Raw genomic sequence first — 16,497 nt, forward strand, 5'->3', positions numbered from 1 at the left:
ATCACAAGGCTATGGAATCGTCACCAACAACATGAATCAACTCGTGACCATCCACGATCTGGCAGACCTCGTGTGACTACGCCCGCACAAGATTGTTACATCCGGTTACGTCACCTTCGGGATAGGACCACCACTGCGATGTCTACTGCCTCAACCATACCAGGGCTGTGTAGGATTTCTGATCAGACCGTACGCAACCGTCGACGAGATTCTTAGGCCCCATGTGCAACCCATCATGGTGAACGTCAACGACGTTTTTCAACATGACAACGCCCGTCCTCACACAGCCCGACTGTCTTCTTGAGACACCACAACATCAACGTTCTTCCCTGGCTCTCCAGATCACCAGATTTAAACCCCATCGAAGATCTTTGTGACGAGTTGGACCGACGTCTGGGATGGCGACAACCTCAACCGCAGACTCTACTTCAGCTTGCAGCAGCTTTGCAGGCTGAGTGGACATCCATTCCACAGGATGTGATTCATCATCTCATTGCTTCCATGGGCAGGAGATGCCAAGCAGTTATTGATGCTCACGGGGGGCATACTCGTTATTGACGTTGAGTGACGTTAAACTTCAACTAGTGAGCGTGGACTTCGCCATGCAGACTTTGGGTGTTCAGCAGTGAATGTGCGAAGTTTCACACATGTCATACAGAACTACCCGGAATAAACTTGTTAACAATATGTCTCAAATTTTGCCTTTTGCGTTTCTTTTTTTGAAGAGTATGTATTGTTATCTGGCTACAAGGTAAGGTGTCCTTCTTCCTACTGGAGATGCATCCCAGGTTTGTTGTCACTCTTCTTACTGTCTGCTGAATGTTGGTTCCTAACAGATTTGATTTTGGTCATAGCTGGACACATCTCATGTATTCGTACTTGTGTATGATCAGGTATTCTCCTCCTTCTCATGGACTGGAAAAACGTACCCAATGCCAGCAGCATTTGGACTTGAGATGTTGTCCAGTCAGGGCTTTCCACCTTCCCACCATTTCCTGAATGTTTCTTCATGGTGGATCATGTATTAGTTGGGTTGGAAATGCTCACAAGTGAAGGCACATTTTTGTATGAAAGCTTATCTTCCCTACCAGTTCTCATGAGAATGGAATTTCAAAAACTAGAAGTGCTTGAAAAGGAGGGCTGTGTTCACAAAAATTACTTGAAAATATTATAATAGAAAAATATACCATTATATCTAACTTTAATGCATGTTGTAGAGTTAAACACAACAAATTCTTTTTTTTTCAAAATCTACATGTTGAACAAATAAATAGAAATTTTATAAAATTTCAGTGTAATCCAATTGATGTTGATTTTAGCTAAAAAAAAATGCTTAGAATGTCCTTGAAAAGTGTTTAAAATTGGTCTTTGCAATTCAGTACAAACCATGGACCTTTTAGTTGAACTGATAATAATCTTTTAGGATTGTAAACTGTGTAAAGACTTTATGTCCTGGGGGTTTGGGCATCCTGCAGTCTGCAGGTTGGGAGTTTAAATTTCATGACCAAATATGCTCACCATTTCATCCATAGGAGCATTATAATGTGAAAGTAAATCCACTTTTTGTTGGTAAACAAGAATAACCCAAATGTTGACTAGTTGTCTTATAATCAGTTACTACTAAATTAGGGAAGGCTATGGCAGATAACCTTCAAATAGTAGTGAGCAAAATTTGACAGACACAATTTAGATAACAATAAAATTTTAAAACATTTTAAATTTCTATAAATTTCTAGTTTTTTTCCCACAATAATTGTTATTCTGTTTTCTCAAATTCATAAACATAAAAGTTTAACCTGGTATGTATTCAATTGGTTGAACTTGTTTGTAAAATGTTTTAAACCAAATAAAAAATGTAGATGTATTTGTGTAGGTTTTTGGTCAGGTTTTCCGTACATTTTAAGAATTATTTAAGGAAAAAGTGATAATTAAATTCTAATTTTGTGTTTTTGTATTAATAGTATGTTAAAGTAACAAGTGATTTTCATCAAATTATTTGATGTTTTCAAGGGATTATTGCAATAGTAAAATGCATTTTTATCCTTTGTAGAGAGAACTTTTTATTAACTCATTTAATTTTTTTCCCAGCATTATTTTGAAAGCTCTAAGATATTTTTCCCACACGTTGCGTGACTATTTAACAAACCCATTTGAGTATCAGGTGAGTTCATTTATAGATCACTAGTAAACAGTTAAAAGTAAAAAAGCATTAAAATAATACATGTGCAAGATCTAATCTTATCCATATTTGTTATAGTTTTTATTATAAATCAAATCCCATTTTTCCTGTTAGGGGGGCTTCATTTTTCTGGTTTGTCAAAAGTGCTTATAAAGTTTTATATGTAAAATAAGAATAACATCATAAAAATGTCTTTACACTATAATTATAAATTTAAACAGACCTTTAAAAAGAATTAATAAAGAATATTTGTCCTCAGATGATACTGAGAGCATTGTAATTTGTTAGTAAAAGATGTGGAAAGATAATATACTTCAATGGGAATCATTTAAATGTTATTTAATATACACCTTTTTGCACTTTGTAGATTTCAAGGTATTGATTAACTTGTTAGTGTTTGCTGTAAAAGCTGAAGTCCCCAGCATTTTTCATAATTGCACAAAGTTTGGACTCTCCAACAGATGTAATAACTTTTATTGATTTGTGTGTGAAGTTGTTAGAATCATTTGAAGGATAGAATACATAATAAGATGAACACAAAGTCTAACAAACTTATTCTTTCAAGAAGGTAAAACATTGTATGGAAAATAGTTTCATTGTAATTGAATATCCTTTTAAATCTTTTATCGGGTATTACCAAATGAAGTGTTTTTGGCTCAAAATGTTATCAAAATAAATAAGGTATATACACTGTATTAATTAATATCTCTGTTGCTTCCTCATGTGTTGGACCTTGTTGGTACCTTTGTTGTTTATTAATATCCTCACAGCTTTTATCAAAAAACTTTTATGACATCTGGAGTCAAACTTTCTTTAGTCATTAGTAAATATGTTTTGAAATGGGTATAGTAGTTTCCATACTTATATAATTTTCACTTCTCTTCACATGCTTTAAGTTTAAAACTTGAATGACAATATTTGTATCAGACCCACTATAGTATTGTAGTAATTTTCCCTGTTCAAGCTCCATGTTTCTGTTTTTTTTAGGAAAATATACTGTACCAGATGCTCTATTAAAATTTTCTGTTTCATGCTTCAGTTTTTGAATTCTGTATGGAAAGTAAATATATTAAATTTTGACTTTCCTTTTTTCCATGGACAAAGCATAGCTAGATGGTTAAGCATGCTGGATTGTGGATCTATAGTTACCAACAACAAATACTTGTATCCTCACTTTACAATTGTAGATGTCTTATAAGATTGATGATTAAATGCCACTATTTGATTAGAGTAATCCAATAGTTGGTGGTGAACAGTATTGATTAGTTTCCTTCCATTTAGTCTGTAGTTTTCAAATTAGGGATGACTGGTGCACATAGCCCTCAAATAGCTGTACCTCAAAATTCAACAAATAAACTTTTATACTTAATTTTCTATATCTTATATGAAAAGTAAATATATTAGGATTCCTCCTACAATGTAGCAGTTTTCACTTTTTATGTTTCAGTTTATTAATCATTTTTGGATAGTAACAATGTTAGACTCTCTGCTGTACAGTTTCTCAATCTTTTTTTAAAAATACTTTATTAGATTCCCCGACTGATCTTTAGCAAATTAGAGGAGTGATCTCAAGGTTCATCTTTTCTCGCAATCTGATCTCCATAAAAACTAGAGGTTTGAGAATGTAGTATGTGAAAGGATGTATGTAATCATTCATCACAGGTGGATTGAAAGAGAAAATATGGTGTGGCTGTAAGATGAATGTAAAATATATTAAACTAAACATAACGACACGTTCATTGAAGAATGTAGCTAATTATTGAACTGTAAGACTATTATGTTGTGAGTAAAGATAAATCAAAAGTAACTGAATGATACACTTTCAGCTGGCTGAACAAAAGTAAAAATGTTTTACCAAATGTTTTGACTCCTTCAAAATAAAAACATTTTTTTTTCTTCTACGAGGTTAGAAAGAATTTCATAACTGAATTGTATTCACAAAACACTTCTCTGTAGCTGACCAATCAGAATGATTGACACAGTAATAGGGAAGTAGCTGTTAAAGAAGAATACAACACAACTATGTTTAATGCTTTACTGCTGCACCTATTAAAGAAAGTAATATGTTGGGCTGTGTTGTGCACATTGAACTCAACCAGATTTATTATGTTCCAGAATTAGAACTCAGAAACATTTTAAAGTAGGAAATACAAACTATGGAGAGTAAAATATGTAGTCTTTCTCTCTACTTTATCCTTGTTTGTCAATCTTATGTTTAAAAATGTATTTTAGTATCTCTACTAACAGTATCATAATTTCTTTTTCAGGCTTGTGTGAATAAATATTTTAGTAAATATCTCATGTTTTATGGTAATTTTTCTTTTGCATTAATTCAACCTCATGTTAAGAAGTATGAGAATAGATTTCTTACTGTTATGTAGTTTTCTTCCTTTCACTTTCTTAATCTGGTATTAAGAGATGATATTATAATATTATTCATACAGTTCTGTGATATTTATTTCTTCTGCTCCTGTTTTTAATTTGATTTGAAATTACAACACAATGTTCCTTATATGCTGTGTAGTAATTCTCTCTTCAGTTTTCAATCCTGTTTCAAAGAAAAGTGTTTTAAGCTCCCTATGGTAGTGTAGTTCTTTTTTCTTCTTTTATTATACTCTTACTTCCCACCTTGTGTTGAAGATAGCTAAGGAACAATGTATTCATTTCATTTCTTCCCATATGGGTCAGCAGTAAGTTTGCTGACTTAGAATACTAAAGCTCAGGGTTTGCTTCTCTGTGGCAGACAAATTACAGGTAGCCCATTATATCACTTTGTATTAAAACAAAGGAAATACCCTCACTCTCTTATACACTAGTTTTGTTATCTATATGTTTATAATGTGTATATTTTAGAGTTTAAATAAAAGTTTATTTTGATATTACACTATATAATAGAATTAATCTATCTTGTATTATAAGAGCTGCATATTCATGGTTAGTTCTAGAAAGGATTTTTGTTATAAGCTGCTTTTGTGAAGATTTTGCATATGTCACATTAATAAATGAAACATATTTCATTTAGACACATACAGGTTGCATTCTTCTGCATTTAGAAACAAAAGATATCTTAGAAAATAGTCTTGTGCAAAAATTTTAATTAAAGTCATATTTGAGATAATTGACCTAGATTTTGCAGTTTAAGATATGTCATTTTGATTCAGAAATTTCAACTTAAAAAGTTTTATTCAAATCATGAAAGCATTAGAGTTTGGATATGAGTTTTAGGTCATTAAAATTATTTAAATTTCAGCTCTCATCTTTACAAGGTAAGAACTTTATATCTTTTAAATTAGATTTAATGATAAAACTTATAATTCTTCTCTTGGTAGGTGTGGAACAATTTCTTTCATTGTGCAATCTCATTCTTAACCCAAGATGCATTACAGCTAGAAAATTTCTTTCCAAATAAAAGAAATAAAATAATTTCAAGGTGAGTTATTTTACATTTTTTTGATAGTTTTCAGTGCACTAAAATTTGCATTCACAACTTTAAATTCAAAGTGAAATTTAATTATAAATGTGCTTTATTTTCTTTTATAAAAATAATATTCAGTGTGTAAGAAAACTGTTAAACATCAGCAGTATGCTTGACTTGCTGATCTGGAACATATCCTGAATATTCTTTTCCAGTATATGAATCAAGTGAACAATAAAAGAAAGTTACAACTTCCAGTGTAGCAGAAAGTGCAATAAGACCCCCCCCCCCTTGTTTTTATTCTGAGATAAATTTGATGCTTACATTGAGGAAAGTAGTGGTGGAAATGATTAATTATTATGTGTCCAATACTGTTCTTAAAAAACATGAATAAATCTTTTTCACAAAATATATTTTCCATTCTGGCAAAATATTTTAAGCATATACAGATTTGGTTCACTTCTTCTGCTCTCTTGATGATGTCACTATTTCCTTTACCCCATTTCTTCATTGAGAGCAAATGGAAGTTATCCAGAATATTGTTCCAAACAATTTTTTTGTTGACGTGGGAATTCTAATAAATATAAGTGTGTAATAATATTCTGATTTTCTTGAAGATTTAATAGGTGTATTCTGACATTTTTAAAACTTTTAAGTAAAACATATTTTTCATCTTATACATCACCTTCATCTTTATTATTAGACTTCAATTTCACCAGCATGAGTCTATTGCCAGTGTTCATACCATGTTTTAGTTAAATATTATGAGATCACCAATCTTTTTAGTATGACTGTTACTTTTTAGATTTTTGTCTTTAAATACAAGTTTGCTAATTTTTTTCAAATATTATAAAATGTTTGTTGCATAAGTGAATTATACTAACAATATTGTCAGAATAAATTATCACTGGCAACTTACACCTGACAGTAGCTTGTTGGTAATGTACTGTTGTTAGTTGTACACATTTTTTTTATTAGTATCATGATATATTGTTGACTAGGTATAAAGATATGAGAAGAGAAACTGGATTTGAAATTCGTTCAATGTGGTTTAACCTTGGTAAGTACAAAAAGGATGTATTGTTTAATTTGCTTATTTCTCATAGTAATAAATTTTATCAAAAATATTGTTTTAAGTTTTCTTTTTTCAGCTTGCATTTATACTTAATTTTAAGCAGGTGAATTGGTTTTAAAATAAGTCAGTTTGTATTAACTAATTCTCTTCAAAGAAAGGGTTTTATATGATAGCTACACAATAGACCAAAGCAAAACTACTATTTATTAGTAATGAACATGATTTGTGATCATTAGAGTACATGTCTGCATTTTCCTAAGTATGACTATTCTTATTCCTCAAGAGTGGTTATGGCCTGTTGGTTTGCATAGCTAAACTGTGAATTCATGGTTTGTGACTTGTTTGTGCAAAAGCATGACTCTCACTTTTATGTTGTGGGTGTACTTTTAGAGTGACAGTCAAATCTCAGTTTTTGATAAGACAAAGAGATGCCCAAAAATTGGTGATGGGTACTGCTGGATAATCCTCTGTAATGAAATGGTAAAGGTATAACAGGTTTCACATGTTTAAAGAAATAAATTTGTTTTAAAATATAGATTTGGAAAAGTAGGTAGTACTGGTATTGAATCTTTTAATGACTGCAGTATTCATGAATCTTCAAGTCCTGTTGAAGATATTGGCGAAAATATTAATACATCATCTACATCGAAACTCCAGTCAAGTGCAGTCATAGAAGAACTAATATCAATGAAGAAAAGGTTTTGAAAGGGCATTAGCTCTTGGAATTTTTAAATTTATTTTGTTTGAAAATATTTCTATGCCCAAAGAGTAAACTATACACTGAATTGCTACCAGTTATTAATAACTATGAAAAAAAGTGTATTTTTGAATGTCCATGGCTTTTCCACATCACAAATAGTAAATACAATGTACATATTCAATCATGAAATAATTTCCACTGTTTTATAATAAATATATGTATTATTTGTTATCTTAAGTCAAAAACACACCAAAACAGACAAAAAATGGTGCATCAACTCAAAAGATCCGAGGGTACAAGCTACAATGTGGAATTGTAAAAAGTACCCTCAGTTTTGGAAGTGACTGTGAAAGTAGGACCCACATAGCAGTGAGGATACACTGTCTATCAATCTTAACCACCATTCGCCAATCTCACATAAGAAGTATAAAAATAGAAATTAGGAGAGCGAGATGTGAGTGCTCAAGCCCACAACGTCCCACATTTATATCACCCTTCACTGCCTACAGACAGTTGTGGAAAGATGACTGCTCCCCCAAGTAAAGAATTAATTGAAATAAAAATAAAGAAATAAGGTATTACCATTTGGGGGTAAGTAAGATAAAAACTTACTTTTTGATGTTAGCATTCCAGCCCCCAATATGGTAGAAAGGCACTAATTGACACCACAACAAATGAACTATACCAGCATGAAGTGTCCCATCCAGCTGTTCAAACTAGTATAGCTACAAACCACTACCCATTCATCAAGTCTAGTGTGACTGTCATGTTCTAAACAAGTCTTTATATGTTTCAGTTACTTAAAATTCCTAATAACTATTTTTAATGAAGAATAAAGTCATTTAACAACTTGGCACTACTTTATGTGAATGTACACCTTACCACATAATTCTGTATCTATTGCTATTTTTTATTTCTTTATGTGAGACTGATGACTTTACTTATTTTACTATTTAACTTCATTGAAATGTAATTATTTTTGTTAAAATATATATATACATATTCATTCTACATTTTTTATTAACACTGACAACAATTTAAAATGTATTAATTGATTTTTCCATTGAATTCTGTCTTCCAGTAGCTCAGCATAGATAAAGTGCTTATTATCAGGAGATCACATAAATGGTTCATAGGTACATACGTGCAGCTGGAATAATTAATGCATACTTCAAAGATGCTAAAATGGCACAAGGGTGTACCGTCACAATCAAAATTTGTTTTCTAGTAGCAGGATTCTATTTCCCACTTCATGTAGGTATGTTCTATTTTATCCATTTCTCCTCTTTCTTACAATCTTCTACCTTTCTTGTTACAGGATGTTGGAACTTATGCTGAGCATTCTGTATCTCAGCTACATGGAGGACAAGGATGCTTAGTCCTCTAAGGGTTTCAGACCAGTTTGCTTTACCCTACCATCAGGCTGATTTTTTGTTCTTGGATTTGCAGGAAATATAATCCATAAAGTGCATTTGGGGAGCAAATCCTGATTTTCCTGTTCTTTTGTCCCATGTCCAGTTTTCTCTCCTTCATCTTACCATCCATCACATCTATTCTGTGGTAGGTGTTCACCATCCATCTACTATCCAAAGTAATCCACTGTGATTCTGAGGGTTTTTCGAGGGATTCTAATTACATCCTTGTTGGCACATATGGCAACATTGTTATTGGGATTGTTCAGAGAGAAACATGGTTTTGTCTTACATTTGTTTGCCATTTCTTTATGTTTGGGAATTATACCTCATCTCATTTCTTCATTGGTCAGTGTCTGGTGACTTTGAAATCTTGAGTGGAATCTATGAGAGAGCAGTTGACTCCTTCCTCATTGGTTGATGATTTGTCTCACTCAGAGACTTTTGTTCCCTGTCCTAATCCTTCCCACCTCTTACCTATTCCTTCCACACTTGAATCTTCTTTTCATTGTTTTCTTTGATGCAGAATGTCATGATATCAACAATGTTGGTGACTACCCTTGGTTCTAGTCTGGTAAGGGATCTTTCATCTATGGCAAGATTTTACCAGGGATCTATGGGTCCTTCAGGTTTTATCAGAGGGATTTGTCATCCATTTCCTCTCCCCTCCTCTGTTGTCTCAGATTTCCATTTTCTTTTCATTACTTGTGGATCCTACCAAGTGTTAGCACTTGTATAAGATTGTACATAAACTCTCTCAGCATACCATTGAACCTGTGGTGCACCCTTCTCTAGGGGTTTAATTCCAGGCTGTTTGCATGAGATATCTCTCATGCCCCAATCACTTCTTCACCATTGAGTCGTTTCTCACTCTTATGTAGGTTTTTTTTCTCTAGGTTTAAGAATGATCAAGGTCAGCATTTTAAATGCTTATTTCTATGTTCCCATATCAAAACATTTGAGACACTGTTTTTAGTTTGTTCATCACTGCATGGTTTATCAATTTCGTGCTCTTCCTTTCAGGCTTGCAACAGCAGAATATGTCTTTTGTTGTGAAATCCCTCCTTGCTCCTATCCATTATCTTATCCATGTTAATGTTTTGTTCAACACTTTTCAGCACTTCATCCTTTCTGCAGCAGCCTTTGTCTCAGGTAGTTTATCTTTCCATTCCTCCCTTTGTCATTATGCCTGGTTCTTATCCAGTCCATGGCAAGGAAATCCAGTTTATCATGGTGAGTAGCTGCATTTCTGGCAAGTTCAGTTTGACTTTCTTCCATGGAGGTTTATCAACATCAGTGGTGCATCTTCCACCATTGGTCTTTAAGCTGGGGGTCATCTCATGCTTTATCCTGCTGTTCCTATTATTATGGATTTCCTTACTTTGTTATTTCATCAAGGGTCTTTGGTATCCTCTCCCATACCTTGTCACTCCTGTAATGTTCCTTCTGGATTAATCTCTCTCCATGGCATGCAGCCCTTCCATATTGGGATGTCAATGTGGTGCTTTATTGCCTTATTTTATCTTTGTTTGAACCTTTCTTTTGTTCCATGTTTCATTTTTCTCTTAAAGTGTATTTCCTCTTCCTCTGGATGTTATTGGTTGGATTTGTTTGCCATTAACATTTCATGTAATCTGTATCATTTCTCTCATCTTTTCTTTTACCCTGATCAGTTTTTTTTACCAAGAATTCAGCAGCACGTGAGGGTAATTCCTCCTCCTCACCAGTTTCTCTTTCTTGTATTTCCCATATTTGGTCTAATTCAGATTGACCTATATGTCTCATTTATAATCTTCATTGTTATATTGCCTGCACAGTTTACTTCCATCATAAGTGTTCTCATCTATTCATTTCTTAGCAATCATCCTATGTTCATGATTTCTCTCCTTCCACCCCATACTAGTAGGGTTCAGCTTTTAATTTGATTGGCTTATTCTTCCTTGTCTTCTTTTTTCCATCAATTTTCTAGGTGCATTTCCATCAGATTAGGCACCTCACTATACCTTGGAATCTCATCTGCATCATCCATTGAAGGAAATTCTTCAATTAGGCACATGTACCACTCTGCATACTTTCATCTCTCACCATCTGCATCATGTTTCTGTTTTTTTCCTTGTTGGTTATCAACTTCCACCTTTTGCTATTCTTCAGACTTTCAATGGTCCTGTGTTTTGATCTGGATCATGCTCTGTGGGAAGTGTTACCCAGTCAGATATACTTAATTCACTTAGATTTGTACACAAATTTACAAAAGATCATGTTGATTTAATTTGCATACTTCCATGGACACTAAATGCATACTGTTCTGTATTTTTCCTTGTACCAGAAATGGGATGTTCCACAAGATCATTTGTAGGTTGTTCCTTAGGTTATATAATTTACTTCATAAATGTGCCCATTCTGGATTGAACTCACCTATGGAGTTCATAGGTAAAGCAGAAGGGCATGGCTTTCCGTCCTTGCTTTTCCTTAGACTGAATAAATTGGGTTTGGTCTGCTTTCCTGTATCAGGTTTCATAGCCACCCATTGCACTTTCTCCAGTACAAACATTCCATCAGACTCTCCACCATGTTTTTTACCCTCAATTCTTCCAGTGAATAAGAGAGTCCTTACCACTTTCCATTTCCAAGCCATTGAGGTGGTGAACCATTTAACTATCTTCCTCAATAAGAAATATACAATATAAACAATAATATCTCGATTCAGTTGAGAATAGGGCGATGATGTTCTGTTGGTGTAGACATGATTGGGATCCCTCACCCTATCCCTGTATGAATGTCAGTTTCTGGAAGTTGAGTCTTGGATCTAGAGCTGAACCTATCAGCATCATGTCCTCACGCATGTAGTGTAATAGGTATCCCTTAAATTACTCTCACATAGATGTCTGTTCCTGACAGTTGAGTTTTAGATTTGGAACTGAACCAATCCACATGATGCACTTACATATATAATATACATGAATCAGTTAAACCACTTGAACTAAGTGGTTCATATGAGTGAAAGGTTTGTGATGTGTGAAAAAAACATTTTTAAAAAGAGACCAACACTGAACAAGAGTAACTATGTATGTGAGTAGAAGTAAGTACCTGTCAGAAATATATTTTCAATGTAGGAAAATTTTAATATTTTTAATGAAGTATTTGTAATAAAGTAAAGAAACAAAATAGATTTGTCCATGAATATATCTAGTCTTTTTTCTTTTTCTTTTTTTACTAGTCCAAATGCAAAATGATTTTCTTATTAAAAGTACTTTTTCATCTTAGAAATATCAAATTTTATTCACATAATTTCTAAAAGCCCTTAAATACATTCCAAATGGTTTTTTTTCACTAAAACTGTATATTTTATTTACCCTATCTCTGTACAAGGTTGGTCAATTTGACTAACCTTGTAACTGTAAAAAAAATCTAAATAACACTTTTTTCTCTCTAGAATGATTTCAAGTTGTAAGTGAAACTACATTTGTTTATCCTATATAGCTTTAAACTCTTAACAGTATACATGTGTTTCTTAAATTTTATTCTTTTATTGCCCTCTGAACTGTCTGACTACTGTTTGTGCCAATGTAAGTTTTAAATCACATTATGCTGTCAAATTATATTGAAGGTATTGTGAATAAATTAAATAGAGGATGCTTAGAGATAAAATAGCACATTTTTCACACCAGGAAAAACTCAAGTTTTTTTTTTTTTTAATTTTGCATTTTAAAAAAACCTGTGGAACTAAAGTGTTGTGTATAAGTGTTATGACAAAAGAATATATTTTTTTATCATTCTTTCCATTTTATGGGACTAATTCTTCCATGCCATTATAGAACATGAATTTCAACACTATGATAAATCTTCCTAGATTCCTGTTGACACTTAAATTCCTATATACGTGTAACAAGGGCATGTTGTAAGGGTTCTGCTTGAATGAACTTACTTGTCAAATTTAAGGTATGAAATAACTCTCATGGTAACCCATGCAGTGCTTTAACTATATAGAAAGAAGTTAGCATATGGTACAGGTATGTGGTAGAAGAATTCAACTTAATAACACTCCACAAATAAACCTCAGTAAAAACAGTGTTTAACACTACATATTAAGTTTTGTTATCGTGCTGAAGGCTAAAATGCATAGAGAATTGTCAGTAGAGCAAAGAGCTCATATAAAAGCTTTACATGATGCTATTTGGACTCTCCAACCAATTGTTGCAGACTTGAAATTATCCCCAAGTACTGCAAAGTACAATCTGGATCATGAGATCAAGACAGATAAATTTGAAAAGAGGAAAGGAAGAGGCAGAACACTTAAACGCAGTGATTTTGATATTAAGTATCTTTGTTTATGCAGCTTTCGGTACAGAAGAAAGACTGTCACTGATCTCAAGTATGAGATGAACAACCATGTACAAAATGACAGAAAATGTCCAGATATACAGTATCTAGAAGACTGAATCAGAATGAAATATTTGGTCATGTAGTAGTTCAGAAGATTTACTTCAATCTCCAAATATTATCAACATACTGAAATGTGATAAAAAGTACAAAAACGGGTGATTGGAAAGAGGAGTTGTGGATCGATGAGTCCAAGTTTGAAATATCTGGTTGAAAGTGTAGGCTATACATTCAGCAGAAGAAGAATGAAAGACACATACCTCAATGCATACCACCTACAGTGAATATGGGGTTGGCAGTGTGATGATTTGGGAGAAAGATTCTGCTGAGGCAACATAAGATATGTGCAAAATAGTTTGAATAATTGACTACCACAAGTACCATCAAATACTGATCTGTCATTGTATACTTTCTTGGTAATGACCCCAAATACTCATCCAAGGTATTCATAAATTCCTTAACTAAGAACAAAACTGCTGGAGTCATTCAAGTGATGTAATGGCCTCCACAGAGCCTCAATCTCAACCCAATTGAGCAAATCTTAAATGTGATGGATTAAAAACACAATAAATTAGAAGTTACTTCCAAAGAAATTTCATGGGAGTGTATTGGAGACATGTGGAATAAAACCCCAAAGAACATTTTGAATAAATATGTTGTATCGATGCCTTAAATACTTTTTGCAGTTACTAAAGCAAAAGGGGTCACACAAAATATTAACTGTTTGCTGAACTCAAGCACTTGAACTTGGTTTCTGTTGTACTAAATATGAAGTTAAAGAAAAGTTTGATGTTTCATCTGTAATTTACCTTCCATTGTTCTTTGAAAGTAGTGTGAAATCTAATTTTTGACTTTATCCTAACACTTTTGCACAGTATTGTAGATAGCAAGTTGGATGAAGATGACAAATTTCCATGAGTACCAACCATTTTTGCTGATATTCATTTGGGAACCTGATATGAAGAATTATGAATGTTCATTCTGCTCATAATTTAAAAGTCAAGGCTCAGATCCTGTGGTGGCACACTACATATTTCTTTTATAACACATTACATAGCAGAGCAGGCATTTTGTATGTATCTGTGTGTGGATTATTATAATACTTCTTTTTTTATAGCTAATGTTATTAGTTTTAGTAATAGTGTCAAGAACTGGTACATGTAGTTTTCCCTTAAAAATTGATTCATCATATGCAGCTACATAATATTTTGTATTTCCTAAGATGGAAGCTGAAGAGTCATTTTTCATTACTAAGTTTTATTTTTAACTTTGTTCCAGTGGACAGGAAATTCATAGCAAATGATCAATTTGTCTTTATAATTTTCTTAAAGAGAGATTTTTTTATGCATGTTTTTACTCATAGGTCAGCACAAGATTCGTTTTGTCCCTGAAATGGTTGGACCTTTTCTGGAAATGACTCTCATTCCTGAAATAGAATTACGAAAAGCTACTATTCCAATTTTCTTTGACATGATGCAGTGTGAGTTTTACTTGCCCCGTGTTACCACCCTTTCATACCATGATGACATTCATATCCATAATCGTGGCATAAAAGGCAACTTCCATGAGGTATTACTTTATTTTCATTTGAAAATCATAAATTGTAGTTTATTTGCAAGTAATAATTTTATTTCTCCATATTTAAACTTTCTGTAATGGGTTATGCAGTCAGAGAAACTTTGGTGATGTTGTGGTGCCTCTAGTTTAAAGTAAGCTATATGTTAAAAAGCATTTAAATTCTGTCCAAGGTTTATTGATTTTTTGTCTTATTTACCTTTTTTAGTCAGATTAATTTGTTACCACTTATCGCATGAGTAATCACGAGTCATTAATCATTGCTACTTATTTGAAGCTTTAAATTCTTCTTTTTGACTCAAAACGAATTTACCACAGAACTTGCATTTTCAGTATAAAATCTTTATTTTTTGATACAATCAGTGAAAATAGTACAAATGTATCAGAAATTTGTATGTAAGTAGAAAATCAGTGTATTTTAATATAAGACTTTATTCATATTGAAAACAGTCGCAAGAGATTGATAAAAGTATACATTCATTATATTGATGTTGACTGGAAATTATGAAATGAGCATTAAAACAAAATCTCTTCCAACAAAGAAAAATAGTGTGTTTGTTAACCAGTTTAAAGAAACTTTCACAGCAACACATTAAAATTATGTTTAACATTGAAACATATTCGGTAATCATACACAAAGTGCCCTTTAACCCTCTTGCTACTGGTTTTCCTATGATCAGTAGTCATTACATTTATAGACTTACATTAAAATTTATATTGATTTGTTATTTTATGGACATATGCTAGTAAGTTTGGTATCACAATTTAAATTATAATTCAAATTTTAGTATTATACATTAATTAATTTCTTAATTTAAAAGTAAATATTAATATGTTGGCTCCCACATGACTCACAGGTGAGTCGTGCTCTGTTTTCTCTTTAAAGGGCCACTTATTGGCTGGGACACAATGGCTGAACATACACTCTTCCTAAAAAAGTAACTGTAAAATTACTAATGGGACCCTGGAAAGTATCAGTGAAATGGGCTTGATAACCAACATGTTAAATAAAATTTCTAAATAATTTTTGTGTGTCAAGTGGTGTGTTGAATGCAGCTTTGGTCTGTAGTTTTTTATGAAACTCAAATTACCAATATTTACAAGCTAGAATATAAGGTGAGAATCTCTTTTCTATTTGTTGTGATATCACTATATTTATTGAATCAAACACAGTGGGCTCTGCCCACATCTTTGGAAATACTTGCTTCCGTACATCTATTTTTGTCTATGACATAGTAATAACCAATCAAAAGCTCTGAATACCTGTCGTGGTTTTTCTGGCCATAAGAAGGTGGTAAGCTCTCAGGATTATTTCTTTGTCTTGAATATTGTGAAGGATGGGGTAAATGAAAATGTAATATGAAAAAAGTATTTTATTTTTACACAAACACAGCTTAGTTAGTAAACTTGGTAAATTACAGTGAAATACTGCAATATTAATAAAGTAATTTGTAATATTTGGCTATTTCACTATGTATAAATAGAACCTAAAAAACTTGTTTTGTTTTCATTTTGTTTCATGTCTTTCATGTTCAAAATAAATTAGTACAAAGTTTGTAAGAAGAAAAAATTGTTTTCTGTATTTTTTTACTTGCTGTTCTATTCATAAAGAAAAATAAATGAAATAACATTATAACTGAAATGTGACTGTATTTTACAAAATACTTGTTTGTAAGAACAAAGACAAGACAGGTCACTCTGTAAAGGCCAGTTCTCTACTGTTAGGTACGTAACATAGTGCATTTGTGCCATTTCGTTGCA

The 16,497-nt window shown here is 32.6% G+C and overlaps 1 protein-coding gene across 5 annotated transcripts in view; it reads left to right on the forward strand.

Annotated features, from left to right (window-relative positions):
- mbc (dedicator of cytokinesis protein myoblast city) overlaps positions 1-16,497 on the forward strand; it is a 239,710-nt gene that overhangs the window by 170,301 nt on the left and 52,912 nt on the right. For all 5 annotated transcript variants that reach the window (XM_076460973.1, XM_076460974.1, XM_076460977.1 and 2 more), the window contains 4 exons: positions 2,089-2,161; positions 5,509-5,609; positions 6,596-6,654; positions 14,525-14,730. In XM_076460973.1, the coding sequence (XP_076317088.1) occupies positions 2,089-2,161; positions 5,509-5,609; positions 6,596-6,654; positions 14,525-14,730 (439 nt within the window). The remainder of the gene's footprint in view (positions 1-2,088; positions 2,162-5,508; positions 5,610-6,595; positions 6,655-14,524; positions 14,731-16,497) is intronic.

Source organism: Tachypleus tridentatus, chromosome 10, assembly GCF_004210375.1.
Source record: "Tachypleus tridentatus isolate NWPU-2018 chromosome 10, ASM421037v1, whole genome shotgun sequence".
NCBI classification, from domain to species: domain Eukaryota; kingdom Metazoa; phylum Arthropoda; class Merostomata; order Xiphosura; family Limulidae; genus Tachypleus; species Tachypleus tridentatus.